General features: G+C 38.6%; 3 protein-coding genes across 3 annotated transcripts; all 3 read right to left on the minus strand.

Annotated features, from left to right (window-relative positions):
• Positions 1-2,364: 2,364 nt before the first annotated feature.
• Positions 2,365-3,246, minus strand: LOC120104609 (hexose carrier protein HEX6-like). Its single transcript, XM_039116034.1, has one exon. It carries the CDS (start codon positions 3,244-3,246, stop codon positions 2,365-2,367), a length of 882 nt encoding a protein of 293 aa, XP_038971962.1.
• Positions 3,247-8,032: 4,786 nt separating this feature from the next.
• Positions 8,033-9,518, minus strand: LOC120104397 (hexose carrier protein HEX6-like). Its single transcript, XM_039115414.1, has one exon. It carries the CDS (start codon positions 9,487-9,489, stop codon positions 8,476-8,478), a length of 1,014 nt encoding a protein of 337 aa, XP_038971342.1. The 5' UTR covers positions 9,490-9,518; the 3' UTR covers positions 8,033-8,475.
• Positions 9,519-10,325: 807 nt separating this feature from the next.
• Positions 10,326-12,710, minus strand: LOC120104611 (sugar transport protein MST1-like). Its single transcript, XM_039116038.1, has 2 exons — positions 10,776-12,710; positions 10,326-10,681 (listed from the first exon to the last, which is right to left on the minus strand). Exons 1-2 carry the CDS (start codon positions 10,906-10,908, stop codon positions 10,326-10,328), a joined length of 489 nt encoding a protein of 162 aa, XP_038971966.1. The 5' UTR covers positions 10,909-12,710.
• Between the last annotated feature and the right edge of the window lie 5,024 nt (positions 12,711-17,734).

Raw genomic sequence — 17,734 nt, forward strand, 5'->3', positions numbered from 1 at the left:
TCTAAGGAGATATATGACATCAAATGAAAGGAGGGATGCCCCGTGGTTCATTAAGCAGTTTACCTCACTAATTATATGGCAAGGTGTAGGAACTAAAATTTGATATATTTGAATCAGCAAGTTAGGAAAGCTATTAGTTCATGCACATCTGATGATTTCTGAAACTTATAATGAGGTAATTTTTGTATAACAGTCAAAAATTTGTATTTTCCCCCCTAAAAGTGAGAAATTATAAGGTGGGTTAGATCCGTCAGGACACACAGGCTGATGAGATAATTTGGCAGCATGTCTGAGCGCGCTGGAGCAGTCAAAAACTGGAAGAAGAGTTATATTAGGTTTCATAAATAGCAGTCATGAGGTATACCCAGTTACAGTGGCTAGTTTCACGCGACAGATGGTAATGCAGTGAATTAAGCTGCTGACCTATTTTATCTAAATCAAATTATGATTAGGATTTTGGCTGGGCGAACCTGGTACGGTTAAAGGGGTATGGTTAAGTTGGATTAAGTCATTATAATTTCATCTAAGGTGATTATTTCAAGACTTTCCTGACATGATTTGGATATGCTTGTTGGCTCATCATTTGTACATATATATTAATCTTATATTTGTATTACATATTCCATTTATTATGGTAATAATATAATTTACCATATGTTTTTCAAAAAAAAAAGAATATAATTTACCGAATGTTGATAACATGCATGCATATATGTATCATATTAATTAAGACAAATGGTTGGATGAACAAGTCGCAAGGAGTGATGTCACAGCTCGAAAGAGACAAAGAGGAGCAAGCATCGAATATTCGGGTAAATTCAAAGATACGATCGAGAAAGTTGGCCATGCAGCAGTCGCATATATGGATTCCATTTCCCTCGTCAAACATGGGTTTGTACGTACGTATGATCCCTCGTCATTCAAATACATGTGCTTGAGAGAATTCCAAGGCTGCTGGCAATTGACCAAAATAACTTGCACAATCGGACAAAGGTAAAGAACGTAGACCACGTTGGCACTACCATGAATCAAAGAATGGATGACATCATTTGCTGTCACCAAGCCTTCCTTCAATTACAAGCCTTCGACCTAATTAATATCAATGGATGGTGAATCCTACCCTTCTGCATTCTGACACCCATTCGGTGGCAATAGGATAGTTGTGGCCAGGCTTTTGTCGGGACAGTAGCAATTATCTCTAAACTTATAATAGTATCTAAAAGGATGCGTATTTAATCTCATACCAGCTATATATCAGGTAGATTTTGGATACCAAAATTACAGAATCAAAAAATCTAAATAATATTTTTCGGCTAGCTTTTTAGATGAGATCATAAATTATTGAAAATAATATTAAAGCAGATTCGATCCACAACTCATGTGGACTCAGAAGCACTGTAACATATATCTATTTGGATCGATCATAAACTAATCTTGACGTTTATGATTGGATTTATGGTACCTATGATTGAATTTGAATGGATTTGAATTACAAGAGTGATTTACAGAAAATAGAGGAGGCTTGAGCTCCTTGGAAGAGATCTCCGATTGGGAAATTTCTTCACATGGGTATTGTTAATTTCCAAGAAGCTGCAAGGTTTTTTTGATCACTGCTATTGGGCTTTGTTGATTCAGCTTTTAGATCTTCCCATGAAGCATTGGGATCGCAAAACAATGTTGTGGATAGCCACGGCTACTTTTTAGTATGAGTACTTGCAAGGGGTCTGACGTATTGGTCGCCTCTTTGAGAGCTGTTCTTTGACGGCAGCGGCGATGCTCGGAGACAAACAAAGCAATGTCTGGTCCACGGTTGGTGGCTAATCGTGTCGGGTTCTATTCAAACCGGTCATGTAAGATACACTAAGCCGGTTGGGCCTCCTGAACCTGGTTCAAGTAAGATACACAAGAGCAAACCAATTGCTGACCCTGGTTGGAAAGGCTAAAGCCCAAAAACAACAAGCTATGGTTGGGGCAGTCCTCCTGAGTGTTGAAGAATCGGCCCATGGAGGTTGCCACGTGGGAACCCGATCGAGTCACCTAGAAAATTAATGCAAGTTTATCTCCTACTCATGTCAGCTTGGTGGCTGAGAAAATTATGCCAAGATCTTATAATTTCTGTCATTACAGAGGCGACATTGCATGCGTATGCGCTATCATCAGAACAGCTGGTCTGTGTTGCTGCAACCTTGGCAATCTTCTCCAAAACAGATGCTCCCACCATACTCATCCATTCGTTTCATGGCAAGGACAAATGAAATCCATCCCTCGAAGATGGATAAACTGGTGGAGCACAGCTGGAAAGATCTCCATCACATTAACTAATGCAAACTCGAACCGTATTGTCACCATGAAGCTTCGCTTTGCTCATTTGACCGCTAGTGGGAAAATCTCATGTCGAACCAACCATCCTAGAGGCCCCCAAGACCATCCGAAGGTCATAAGATAAGCACAAAACAAAAGCAAACCCAAGTGTACATGTATGCATAGCGCGCTCCTGCTAATCTCATCATCGCTGCCGAGTTGTGTCGCCAATGCTTTGCCAACCATCACCAACGAGATGAGCATCTGGATGCCGCCCACCATGAACTTTACCCGTCGGCCAATTCTATCAACGACAGTCATCAAAGCAAGAGCAGAGATGTTGCCTGTTAACCTTATTACCAATGCTGACATAAGTAATGAATTCTCACCAAAACCGATGTTTTGAATCAAGCTTGCAGTGTAGATGGTTGCAATGCTGAATCCTGCGACTTGCTGGAAGAATGGGATTGTTGCAGCCATTATCAGTTGAGGCCAATATTTACGTTGAATCATCTTTCTTAAGGATTGGCTGAAGGTTATAAGAGTGCTGGCGGCAGCCATTATATCATTAAGTTCTGCGAGGATATCAGGGGTGCCTCGAATCGTTTCGACAGTGCCATGGAAGTTTTTGTCAATTTTGGTGAGACCATGTGGGCACCGAGCATGAAGGAGAAAGTAGGAGCGGCAGCCATGGCAAGGGACCTCCACTAAACCCATCCATTCCACAATTCTTCCAATGCCGACGTCAATGAGTTTGGTGGGGCCATCTCTAATAAGTACAGTGGAGCAGCCTACAATAATAATGGTGATGCAACCACTATCAGGTCTGAGGCACAAACTAGAAAACGAGAACCAAACAGATAGAGTACAATCATTGGCAGTGTTATCTCGGCACAGATACTGGGAAATATTTTGAAAAAATTGCATGTAAATCCCATTTTCCATCTTTCTCTATATTTTGGTGTTAGTTTTTGTTCACCAAATTGATGTCATGGCTGGATTAATAAAACTAATATTATATACAATCAGGCCCAACCCAAAAGGTTAGTAGTTTGTTCAATTTGATGAACTGTTCAAATATTAATTGGACTTCTCTGAGGTTATCCATTTGTTGTGGGGTATGTTTCAAATCCGTATCAATAGAGGAAATGAGTCTCCATTTACAATGCATCATGGACTTTGAGACTAACATCCATACCATAGAAACATTTTAGTGCACCATCAGATATACGATAGCAAGCAGAATGTTCAAAATTCCGCTATAAATAGCAGGTAAATGTGAAGTGGCAACTCACTTTCCACCTGGCAGTAGAACTAAATCACACCTGTTATTGTGTCATTTTACTACTTCTAAAAACAAAAAATTATGTTGTCATGCAAAATATTGTTCTGTCCTGGATTTTTAGATCTAGCGGTGGTTAAGCTGGGTTAGCCATGTGAAGTCTCTTTTTTCTATAGCATGGATCCTCTGCGGTGCATAGTTTGTACCACAGATGCTGTACGTGCAGCATTTGATGGTCACCCTCAGGAGATGGACGACCATCAAATATGGTAGCCTTATATGTTATACATAGTGCACCTTGTTTGATAGCCTTCCATCCTCTGATTGTGGTTATTGAGTACTGCACAACACCTACAGTGCAAATAGTGCACCATAGAGGATTTTGGGTCATTTTTTTCTCAAAAAACTTATATCAAGTAGTGGCCTGGTCTATGGTACTCTATGTGTTGGAGTTCACATTCCTGTTTGTCACAAATATGGTTTTCATCTAGAACCTCTTTGTTGCAAGGGTAATGGAAGCCAAACCTCCTCGATTAATATCACCTTTTATCCATGATGGTCTATTTTCACTATAATATAATATGAGTGCACATATACATATAGTAAGTTCAAGTAAATCCTCCACTTTATGTGAAATGCAAAAAAAAAAAAAGAAAAAAAAAGTTGTGAATGTGAGCATAGCCACATTTCCAGTCTCTCATAACAATTTGTCTAGTCATGAAGATTCAAAATTCTAAAAAAAGGTAGAGAATTTGTCACAAATTTGGGAAGATTAAAGGTGATTACAACACCATCACTAGCAATCAGACTTCAATCTTTTTTTTTGTGTGTGTGTGTGTGTTTTAAGAAAAAAATCAAATATTAATCTTTTTTAGAGAATTACATGCATATGCGAAAGTAATTTAAGAAAAAAAATGTTCTAAACCGCTTAAAGAAATTAAGATAAATATAATAAGGTAAGCAAATCAAATATTACATATACTCATTATAAACAAATTCAAACTTTTAGGTCCATAGTTTTTTTTTTCCCTTATGATTTTTCAACTTCTGCATTTACATAAAGTCATTCTTCACATATCATTGAAATATAGGAAAGAAAAACAAAATCATATATACCTTTTTCCAATACCTCCCAAGCCAAAAAATTTAGCTATGAAGTTAGCCATTTTAAGGTGGACCTGTCAAGAAAAAAAATCAAATTTATAATTATCAATACTAGCATTAAATTCTCGTTCTTGAGGTGGGACCATGATGAGGAGAGGAGCTGATGGTATATAGAAAGAAGTGCAGAGCAAGAAGGCTAGGAATAGTAGATTTTTGGAATTTTAATCCAAGTCCAGATCTACATTGAATTGGAAATTTGATCCACTTGCAGGATTAGGGTTAGGGCTTGGTGGGTTGAGGACTAAGGGTTAACTGAGGGAAAAAGGAGGGTGGAGATACCAAGGGATGAAAGAGTATAGAGTGTGGGAGAGGGGAAAATGAGGTAGGCTATGAGGAGAGTGATGTGAGAGTGGAACATAAGGCACACCTCTAGGCCATGAGAGAGAGGGAGAAGGAGTCGGTGAGAGGAGATAGAGAGATGGGTATAGGGAGAGGCTCACCTCTAGGCCATGACATTGCTGGTGGCAGATCTGTAGGCGGTCAAGAAATCTTGAGGCTTGTTTTGAGTTTGTAGTTACTAATATCCTATTTATAATGGGTGAGCTTAGGATCTGAATTATTTATTTATTCAATTAATGTTATTTATTTATTTATATCATTTCAATTTGATTGGCAAATTTTTTTTGAGAAAATGATTTGCATTTTGAGCTCATGAATTTAGATGATTGTATAGGAATCTTTCAAGAAGAGCCGTAAAAAGATTTTAGCATTTTAGAAATTAGGAATCAGCTACTTTGCCTTTTTGTAATCTTAATTAGAAATTGATTTATTTTTTTAACGATTAGAAATTGGTTTACTCGCCGCTAGTTTGTATTGCCACCAGTTTCTAGCCATAGGTTTTGCACCACCGTTGGTTTGCACTGCATTTATGCAGTCCTTGATTAGAAATCTATTTGCACGCCTTTGGTTTACATCGCCACCAGTTTGTATTGCCATTAGTTTCTAGCCATAGGTTTTGCGCATCACGTTTGCACAATACTAATTAGAAATTTGTTTGCATCAACTTTATGCCATCTCTTTATTTGAATTGGTTTGCGTTAACTTTACACTATCCCTTGATTGAGAACCGGCTTGCATCACCTTTATCCAAACTGTAGAAGAACGACAAATAAGGGGTTGGGAGAACCGATAATTCTCATGTATTAAGCACAATGCATGACTTAGTTTCCACTTCAAGCTCACTTTCCATATATGGGGAATTTGAGATTTGAAATTGCTTTTATACATCTTGATCCGATCGGAAAGAAAGAAAAATTTCATCAACCTACTCAACTCGAACCTCTCAAAATAATAATAATAATAGTAAATGATGAAAATAGAGTCTAGATTCTCTTTTTTTTCATTGAGAATCTATAAACTGAAATATGTAATAATGAGATCTGTCATCATACAATTTGTGCCAAATTTTTCTTTTACTTTGACAAGATTAGATTTTCCAAAATAGATTTCAAAAAGTTATCCGATTTTCATCAAAAAAAAAAAAGAGATTATCTCGATCGGATGTTGCATGCCTAAATTATGGCCTCAAGAAAGTTGGCATGCGATTCAGCTTCTGATATGGCAGATCTCATTTTTGAACCCGATTAAATCTTATTCGTAGTAGTCAAAACGGTCCATGTTGATTCTAATGTTCCTCTTGAATCATAATTTTTATACCTCTTAACATGTAATGGGGAATATGCATTCCAAAGTCCATCGCGTATAGCATGTGAGCTATAGGCAAATTTTTTAAATTCCACTTTGCGATGAATATAAATTGTATTTTCATGCCTTGCACTATTCTCTATGTGAATAAAAAGATGGTGCAAGGGTAAAATGTGAAGTTTACGAGCACCACGGTATAGTAGAGCTTGCATGTGGATTCAAGAATAGAATAATAGGAAGGCGGATAATATAACGAGGAGAAGAGAGGAGAGATTATATAAAAACACTGAATGAATAGTTATTTTATTCTTATTTTCTCTCTAATGGTTACCAAAGTCTGTATCCAGTCACAAAAGGACTTCCTCAGTCAAGCTCTAGTAGTTCATGATTACTGTTGCTATATCATCTATACTCAACTATCTGCGACTAAACACTACTCACCAATTAACTTATTCTCTAATCTCAAGATCCATATCCCTACAATCATTTCGGCCGAAGTCATTGAAACCATTGAATGTAGAAATTCATAGGCAGTAGTTCCAGATTCCAACTCAATCTCAAATCATCTTATCTAATATCATAATATAATTATATAAATCCAAATATCCTGCATAAGTTTGGATTACTACCTCCAACAACCTCCCTTGGTCCACATTCTAGAAGTGATGCCTAAAACGATGGCTGCAATTGCATTATCACTCCCACATGCTGCATGTGTCGTAATTTTTCTCTAATAAACTTGCCATACAGGAGTTCACTGCCATATGGATTCCTGAAGGCTGAAGCTTCATGTCTTCTATAATTTGCTGTGCAAAAATTTTTGATTTTAAGTTCCATGGTGGATCATGATCATATCCATCATATTGATCTATACCTGCTAATCTGAACTCATTCTAACCTTTCAGACTTTTCTGCAAATCCTTGTCAACTAGAGACTTCACATCATCATGAGGCTTCTCTAAGGCCGATGTCCTCATAAACCATCATGCATAAGCAACGAAACCTCTGAACTTTTGCTCATAATAAATTGTACGCGAACCTCTTGATCACAGTTGCATCCCGGAGGGGCTTCTAATTCGATCACAACTGTAGTGAATTGTTCTGTATGGACTGTGTCCGCCACTTTATTCCAGCCTTCTTTTTCTTATTTGGCTTTCTTTAGTCCTTTTTGAGCTTCACCATACATCTTTTTTGAAGTAGCCTACGATTGAACTTTGGCAAGTCTAGTTGGATCCACCAATCTATATTCATGATCTACGCCATCTTCAGCTCTAATTGCACGTTTGAAGCCCCTGTGAGCTCTGATACCAATAGTAAAACCCCACGAGTTTAGGAATACAAGAACAGCATGATGGAAAACATGACAGAGGGAAAGGAAAAGAGACTAAGAACATACTAAATAGATATTCATTTTAGTGTTTTTCTTCTTTCCACAATAGTTTCATTTGGCTTACTTTGTACAAGAACATGACCAAAGTCTGCAGCCGCGCCCGTAGATCTTCCTGACTCAAACTCTAATATATTCATTTGATTCTTTTAAATAGTAAAGTTTCAAAATATCAAATGAATGAATTACAGAATGTTTCTTTTTCTCATTCATCTTCTAAAAGGAAAATATTACCTTTTTATGGACAGAACAGATAATAAGATCATGCATTGATTTTCTAAAAATAATTACATATATAACATTATGCATTTATTTAACTTAATGTGTTTCTATGTTTCTTGTTATGTTTCAATGGTCAAGTGTTTTTGGTATACACTCATGCCTAAGGGTTCAGACCCGTCTTAGAACAAAGTTGTTTGCGGCCATTTTTCCATCCAAAAAAAATGTGCGGATCCCACATCTTGACGAGGGGACATGAGGCTGAGCAGAGGGAGCGTGTCATGTTGCATTCTGAGAACAAGCAGCAGGAGATCTAGGAGAGAGAGAATATCATTGGAGCATTAACTCTCCTCTCTTTTCTTCCAAAATAAATACGTACATGCATAGTTTTTTTGTTTTTTTAAAGACTAAATCTTACTCTTTCATTTGAGATACTCTATTGCATTGTTACAAATCATCATTGGAATAATTAATAATCCTATTCTGCTTCAACCTCAACAATTTTTTTCCAAAACCAGTGCTCCCTCCACACTCGATCCATGCGCGCCAAAGGTATTCCTCCTGTCTCGGGCAAGAACAAATAAACGAATACAGTCATCGCCACAATGCAAATCGCAAAGAAGAAGAGCATGGCAACCTTGAGGTGGCAAAACGTCGTTGGAAAGGTCTCGGCTATGACCAATGCAAACAAAAACCATGCCGCCGCTGCAATGCTCTGCGCCGCCGATCTGATCTCCAGTTGGAAGACCTCGCTTGGAACCAACCATCCCAGAGGCCCCCAGGACCATCCAAAGCCCATAAGATAAATACAGAACAAAAGCAAAACCAAGTATGAACAGCTCCTGCCGAGTGGTGCCGCCATTGCACTGCCGATTACCGTCACCAACGAGACGAGCATCTGGATGCCTCCCACCGTAAACATCACCCGTCGGCCGATTCGATCAACCACAGTCATCAAAACAATGGTGGAGATGCTGCTTGTGAACCCTATTAGCGTTGCTGACATAAGTAACGAATTCTCACGGAAACCGACGTTTCGAACCAAGCTCGTGGTGTAGATGGCTACAATGCTGAATCCCGTGACTTGCTGGAAGAATGGGATTGCTGCAGCCATTATCAGCTGAGGCCAATAGTTACGTCGAATCATCGTTCTTAAGGATTGGCTGAAGGTTATAGGAGTGCTGCCGGCAGCCATTATATCATTAAGCTCTGCGAGGACATCCGGGGTGCCCCGAATCTTCTGGAGGGTCTCCACAGTGTCATGGAAGTTTTTATCTCGTTGGATAAGACTAATTGGTGTCTCAGGGATCAGAAGAGCACCAAGCATGAGAAAGAAAGCTGGAGGGATAGCAACTGCGAAAGGGATCCACGAACCCCAAGCTTCTCCTCTTCTTTGAGTGCCAGAGTAGATAATATTGGCTGCAAAAATACCCATGCCGAAACCGAGTTGAAAACCATGGTTGATGGCTCCTCGAGAACTTGGTGGAGCCATCTCCGATAGGTACAGTGGAATCGCCTGCAGTAATTGCAACAAGACCAGTGTGAACTTTGAAAGATAATAAGGTAATGAGAAAAAACGTTCAAAAGGTTATGATTATATTCCATGTTCTGCCCATCTCTGTAATTTAATATTACTTCTTTGCTCATTCAGTTGATATATATAATTAGGTTCATAAAAAAATAATAAAAATAGTTATAAACTATAATTTAAGGACTGCTTTCTTGTAAGGGCCCGGTATCAAGGTGCAAATATATCCCTCGACATCCTTTAAAGCAAGCAAGCAACCATATATTGTTGTAAGGTGGCGCTTAGATTTTTTTTTTTTTTTTTGTGTGTGTGTGTGTGTGTGTGTGTGTCTTCTGCAAGACACGGCAGATTTTGAGAGCCATGTCCTTTTTTTTTCTTTCTGAATACAATGTGCAATGGTGGTCTGGTCTAATGTACTCTAGATGCGCTCAGGAGCCTACATATGTGTCTGTTTTGTCTCAAAAAGATGAAATCAGTGCATACTTCTGTGTTCTGTTGCCACTGCTCTATTTAGCCTATTATTCCTAATATTCCTTGCTATGGGCCAAATTTGATCATGTTTCTAGCTAGATTTTTAGTTAATCACATCCAAATTTTTGGTCATGCTGTGATCAAATTGGACCCATGAACATTTTGTGGTCCAGCTATGGGCCAGATCTTGGATATATAGTTCCATAGGTTGGACTCTGCTCGACCCCGGCAATTTTCTTTTTTTTTTTTTTTTGGATTGCTCTCCTTTTCTTTATTTGTTTGTTTTGTTCCGCTTTCAGTTCAAAAAGGGAGCACTTTTTTTCGAGACTCTACTGCCACGTGCAGATGAGAGAGATCACCTGGTTGGCGACGCCGACCCCGAACCAGAGCAGAAGGCGACCCACGACGAGCGTCGACGCGGTGGGCCCCGTCGCGGCGAGGATTGAACCAGCAAAGGCCAAGGCCCCGGCGGCGACCATGGCCTGCCGTCGACCGAATGCATGCGTGAACCACGCGGCCACCAACGCGCCCAGCGTCCCCGCCACGTACAGTGAGGCCGTGTAAGCCCTCGCCCGGTGGCTGCCCGACCGGCAGTAGTCGCTGCTGTGCTTCGATTTCTCCTCGACCCTCAGCTGCATCCACGGAGACAACTCCCTAAGATCTGCCTCTTTGGTGGCCATTCCACCTAGATCATTAATTAGAAACTCCACCAACTCAGCCCAACACTGTCGATTAATTAAACGAGAGAGAGAGATGGCGCATATTGTAGAGATTGGTACCTGAGATCCCGATGCTGTAGCCAAAGAGAAAACCTCCTAACGAGGCTACCGTGCAACTTGTGATGAGCAAGAATGTGATTCTGCTGTTGTACCGGCTGGTTTCGAGGGGCCTGATGCGAAAGCAGAGTGCCATGGGATTTGGTGAGAGAGGGACGGAGAGTCAAGGTGGTAGGGAGAAGATCTATTGAGGTGGTGGTGGTGGTGGTGGCTTTGTTGGAGTAATTTCCAAGGCCTGCACGAGAAGGAGAAGAAGGAATGAAGAGGGGAAGGGGGGTGTCACGTACGCATTTATTGAAGTGGGTTTTGGGGTGGCAGTGCTTTTTGGAAGGATTTCAGTTACGAAAATGATTGAATGACTCGAAAAAAATCACTCAGGAAGCTGCTCAGCGTGTGTGGTGTTCCCTTTGAATTTGCACCGTGAAGTATGCTATTTAATGAAACGGAGTGATTGGTGGACGTCATCTAAGTTTTTGAGCGATTTTTTCTCATGAGTTACTATAGAATCGCTCTGAGTTAAAAAGATTGTCATAGTCTTGCCGGGGAGACTCGTTTTGGACAACCGCATGTGGGCATCCAATGTGGTGCTATCTATTTCTCTCTCACACACACATATACACATATATAGTCCAATCCATTATGGTGCTCGTATGTTGCAGTTGCCAAGCATGTATAAGATATGCTTTATTATCAAAAGGTTATTTTTTATTAATACTAATTTTAAATAGTTATTTATTGGGATAACGGTTCGATTGCAATGTTATTAACTCTAGACGGATGCGCTATAAGCTGAGTATTTGTTGGCTCCATCATTATCGGACATCCTGCAATTCAGCAGGCCAATTGTTGGTTGTTGCAATAAAAATATGTTATTGGTCAGGATTGACGCATGCGCAATTTTCTCGTATCCAGCCAAATGTAGTAGCATCCATCTAGATTAAGTCTGACCTATTTTCTGATTAATTTCAAAAACTCCTCCACAAAGCATGCCATTTGCATAGATAATCTATCCAATTTTATAAGAATTGCAACATTTCAGCAAAAATGTAGTAAGTTATTAGCGACACCTGGCAACAACGACAAATGATTAATTGTTTCATAAAATCCAAAATATTTTCTTGTCAGTGCTTTTGGCTACTTAAAAAGGGCATTTTGTCGTATGTGATGAGGATTTAAGCTTATGGTAATCTTGCATGTGCTTTTACATTATAACACTTTGATCTAGTGCTTACATTGTGCATGCATATTCCACATGAGCTGAATTATTATTGTAAAAATTTCTATGTTTGGAACACAAAACGATGCAACGCATACTTAGCAATGATTTATTTTCAGATTTTTGTTTTTCCTAACATTTCATACTTGGAGTTGAGAATTGTGGGGAAAAATAAAGATTTAAATTTTTTTATTTGCATATTTAGCTACTCTTGTGGAAGATTGATACTATTATGATGTACACATGAGTACTCCTCTTACTAGATATGCAATTCCTTTCATTATTTGATTAAAATGTTATTACATTCTAGGGAACTGTGTTAAGGTGTTCCTATCTACTTCATCATGTTTATATATTAGGAAATCATTTTCTCCATCTTAGATGGAGCTGGATTGCAAGCCAAATTGTTATATTGTTGTTTACTTGTTTGCGAGGCTAGAATTACGTGACTATGTGATTTCAATGGTGTTAACTAACCAATTGATCCCAAAAGTTAAAGCTCGTCCGAAAATGGTTGATAATGTATGCTAGAGGATTCAAACTTGTGATCTTTAGCAAAATTATGTTTTTAATTGATCAATTGAATCCTAGAACTTACTTTAATGGGAAAAGGGTCTATATATCAAACTTGACGAATGATATATTTTTATAAATGCCGAGACTAATAACAAAATTAGACCTAATTAACATACTAAGATACAATCATGACCACTTTCATTTATTGGAGGAATGTAAACCTGATAATTATCCTTTCCAAAAATTAGTTATTTTCATGAAAAAATGGTTGCTTTCACAATTACTTTATATATATATATATATATATAGTAGAATTAATATGTCAGGCATCCATACAAGAGCCTAAAGAAGATCTCGTTTCAAACTCCAATCAGAAAAACAGCCCCTAGTGGTGCATTTCGTGGTCCCGGAAGCAGGTCCAGACCGAATAACAGGAGATGTGGCACTGATAATTCAAACAATTGGATATGATTTTTCTATATCTAAACTGCTTACCATCAAAAATATGATCTAGAGATCAATGGTCTAAATTAACGTAACCAAGGAGATATCAAAATAGACCCTCCCAAAACTAAAAACTATTATTTTAACATCATTAATACTATAGTTTAGTGCTATAAACTAAAAGATTTTGTTGCCTACTCTCAGCATCCATTATTCATCCTACTAAGTTGAATAACATATTTATAGATTCAATCAAGACACTATAAAAACTAGAGAACAATTTAGAGATGACCCAGAAAATAATCTCATAGAAAGAAATTTTAAAGGGCCCTTCCATAGTAAATTAATGAGTGATAAAGGCAACAAGGATCAATTTAGAATACCAATAGAATGGGCTTCTTGATGCATTCTATCATTATCTCTCAGCAAGGGATCAAGCATTCTCCAAAGGAGCATTAATGGACAATAGAGAGGATCAAAAATAAGCAAGAGAGGAAGAGAGTATGAGTGAGAGAGATAGAGGATGGTGAAATGACAAGGAGTACCTTGTCGGTTTGACTAAAGTAGCTATGGAGACACCTATGACTTGGATCTAACTGAGAGAAAGAGAAAGTTTTGGGAGGGGGGAGGAGAAAGGGGGTATCTTAGGGGTTGTCGGTAGTTATCACAAATGATCGTTAATTGAGGACAAGGAGGGAGGTAGGAGGTGAAGGCAAGAAGGGAGGTTGGAGGGAGAGCTCGATGGCATAAGTAATTGTTGGAGGTCGGAGAGAGAACTTGCGTGGTAAAGAACTATTGGTCGCACAAGGAAGCAAGATTGAGAAAGAAGGGGTGTCATTTATAATGGTGGTGATCATCTAAGAGAAAGAGAGGAGGAGAGGAGGTTTTGATTCAGACATGAAGCAATGGTGACAAGAGTTTAAAAAATAGAGCTAGCATATGGGTCTTGCGATATCGACAATGATATTTAGATGTCGTTACAAAACTTAATATTTGACAATGACAAGAATATTTTTCTTGAGATAAAATTTACCAACTTGTCATCTAAATATTAGCTTAGATATTATTGAAATTTCAGTCTCAATCAATTAATTCGAGAGGAAAAGAGTGCAAAACTCTATCTGAGAGTTTGATAGACATTTGGGATTTCAATCCAAGTGCATATCGATTTAGAATCAGAAATCCAATATGCTTGAAGGTTAAAATAAAGGCTAGAGTTTGGAGGGTAGAGAGAGAGGTGTGGGAAGGCATAACAATATTATATCATGGCAGGCATGGATCTGCCAACAGCCCAGAAGCATTAGGCTTTGGAGTGTCGGGTGGGAGAGAGGGAGATGGAGATGAGATGAGGATGGGGATATTGCAAACATGGACTTCTAGAATTACATACATATGCGAAAGTAATTTAAGAAAAAAAAGTTCTAAACTGCTTACAAAAATTAAGATAAATGTAATAAGGTAAGCAAATCAAATATTACATATACTCATTATAAACAAATTCAAACTTTTAGGTCCATAGTTTTTTTTCGCTTATGATTTTTTCAACTTTTGCATTTACATAAAGTCATTCTTCACATATCATTGAAACATAGGATGGAAAAACAAAATCATATATACCTTTTTCCAATACCTCCCAAGCCAAGAAATTTAGCTATGAAGTTAGCCATTTTAAGGTGGACCTGTCAAGCAAAAAAATCAAATTTATAATTATCAATACTAGCATTAAATTCTCGTTCGTGAGGTGGGACCATGATGAGGAGAGGAGCTGACGGTATATAGAAAGAAGTGCAGAGCAAGAAGGCTAGGAATGGTAAATTTTTGGAATTTTGATCCAAGTCCAAATCTACATTGAATTGGAAATTTGATCCACTTGCAGGATTAGGGTTAGGGCTTGGTGGGTTGAGGACTAAGGGTTAACTGAGGGAAAAAAGAGGGTGGAGATACTAAGGGATGGAAGAGTATGGAGTGTGGGAGAGGGAAAAATGAGGTAGGCTACCAGGAGAGTGATGTGAGAGTGGAACATAAGGCACACCTCTAGGCCATGAGAGAGAGGGAGAGGGAGAGGGAGTCAGTGAGAGGAGATAGAGAGATGGGTATAGGGAGAGGCTCACCTCTAGGCCATGACATTGCTGGTGGCAGATGGGTAGGCGGTCAAGAAGTCTTGAGGCTTGTTTTGAGTTTGTAGTTACTAATATCCTATTTATAATGGATGAGCTTAGGATCTGAATTATGTATTTATTCAATTAATGTTATTTATTTATTTATATCATTTCAATTTGATTGGCAAGAAATTTTTTGAGAAAATGATTTGCATTTTGAGCTCATGAATTTAGATGATTGTATAGGAATCTTTCAAGAAGAGCCGTAAAAAGATTTTAGCATTTTAGAAATTAGGAATCAGGTACTTTGCCTTTTTGTAATCTTAATTAGAAATTGATTTATCTTATAATGATTAGAAATTGGTTTACTCGCCGCTACTTTGCCTTTCTCTCTAACTGAGAGAAAGAGAAAGTTTTGGGAGGGGGGAGGAGAAAGGGGGTATCTTAGGGGTTGTCGGTAGTTATCACAAATGATCGTTAATTGAGGACAAGGAGGGAGGTAGGAGGTGAAGACAAGAAGGGAGGTTGGAGGGAGAGCTCGATGGTATAGGTAATTGTTGGAGGTCGGAGAGAGAACTTGCGTGGTAAAGACCTATTGGTCACATAAGGAAGCAAGATTAAGAAAGGAGGGGTGTCATTTACAATGGTGGTGATCATCTAAGAGCAAGAGAGGAGAAGAGGAGGTTTTGATTCAGACATGAAGCGATGGTGCCAAGAGTTTAAAAAATAGAGCATATGGGTCTTGCGACATCGACAATGATATTTAGATGTCGTTACTAAAACTTAGTATTTGACAATGACAAGAATATTTTCCTTGAGATAAAATTTACCAACTTGTCATTTAAATATTAGCTTAGATATTGTTGGAATTTCAGTCTCAATCAATTAATTCGAGAGAGAGAGTGCAAAACTTTATCTGAGAGTTTGATAGACATTTGGGATTTCAATCCAAGTGCATATCGATTTAGAATCAGAAATCCAATATGCTTGAAGGTTAAAATAAAGGCTAGAGTTTGGAGGGTAGAGAGAGAGGTGTGGGAAGGCATAACAATATTATATCATGGCAGGCATGGATCTGCCAGCAGCCCAGAAGCATTAGGCTTTGGAGTGTCGGGTGGGAGAGAGGGAGATGGAGATGAGATGAGGATGGGGAACTCCTGTCATTGGAAAAATCAAACCTTATCAAATTGGGCTACTTGATTAAGTAGGTAGAAGAGGACTAGGGGAGGGGAATAAATTTCAACAGAATATTCTTGATAATGTATCTTATACATAGCTCTTTATAGTATGCAATGTGATCTAAGATGTGAATCCCTAAGCATAGTGATAAAAAGAAAGCTGGAACTCATGGAGCCACTGTTAGCTCAAAGAACAGATCCAATCCCTTTGGTTCGGCTACCTCTCTCTCCTCTCTCTGTCAAGTCCAACCGGATCTAATCACTACTCCACAGCAACCGACATGGCACGTTAACCACCAGCGACTTCCACTTGACTGACCCAACTGACACATTTGATCACAGTCCTACTGGCACACCCTCATCTCATCTTCGACTCAGCCCTGAAAATCTTTCCCAGGACACCACCACCACCTAATCTACATCAATTCTATTATACATATCATACATCAGCAGTTTCATTCAATAGTAATTTCCATCAGACTATTAGTCATCATCTGATTAGCACAAGTTAAATCTGTATTAGACTAGCTATAGCCATGCTTCAGTCCTTGGCTAAGGCTAGAAACAAACCAGGCCAAGGTGGACAATACCCCTACCTGAGCTTGGCCCTCAAATTTTTTGTTACACTTCAGGCTAGTCCTAAATTTTAGAAAAAACAAAGCCCGAGCCTAACCCGAAGCTAGGCTCAAGCCCAATGTGAAAGCCAATCGAGCTAACCCAAATTAGACGTGTGGACCAAAAACTGGGCCAACCTGATTTGGCCCAATTGGGATTAAGTCTAAATCAACCATACTGCAAATGAGTATCTGGCTATTCCGTATGTTATGATTTTGCACATGATCCCATTCTGATAGGATACTCTATAAACACGCACAGATGCATGAGGATGCAAAAGAGAGAAAGGATGAAGCAGATTTTTTTTTTTTTCCCTTTTTTTTGTTCCTTGAGTTCATCTTTTCATAATATATACGATTAAGATCACAGTAGTTTATGACACAGTACATAGTCTAAACATTGTGGAGACAAACCAAGAATGTTCTTAGATAGGAGCAGTGAATTTTTCAATTAGGATGGAAAGGTTTTGACCATTCGCACCAAGAATAGAAGAAAAAGAAAAAGAAACAAGGATTGTGAATGATTGATCAGGTTACAGCTTCCAACCCTTTGCATGTTTGCACTAATAAAAAAATCTCGGTGGGATGTTGGTTTTGTCTTCATAATTCTCCATCATCCATGGAGGAACCACTGCATCCAATGCAAAAAAAAAAAGAAAAGGGTTCATTCAGAAATTAGACTACTTTATTTTCAGAGAAAGAGCCAAACAAGAGTCGAGAATATGCGCTAAAGGAATTTAACAAATGATTATTCTAACTAAAGGAGCACTCAGAAATGATCAACGAAAAGTTCGAGAAAGATCAGAGCATGCTTTATACTTCTTTGAGCCCGAAAACTGAGCCACTTTGTTCTCTTTTTACTTGACTTTTTTTTATAAATAATGCAGCCCCAGAA

Source organism: Phoenix dactylifera, chromosome 2, assembly GCF_009389715.1.
Source record: "Phoenix dactylifera cultivar Barhee BC4 chromosome 2, palm_55x_up_171113_PBpolish2nd_filt_p, whole genome shotgun sequence".
NCBI classification, from domain to species: domain Eukaryota; kingdom Viridiplantae; phylum Streptophyta; class Magnoliopsida; order Arecales; family Arecaceae; genus Phoenix; species Phoenix dactylifera.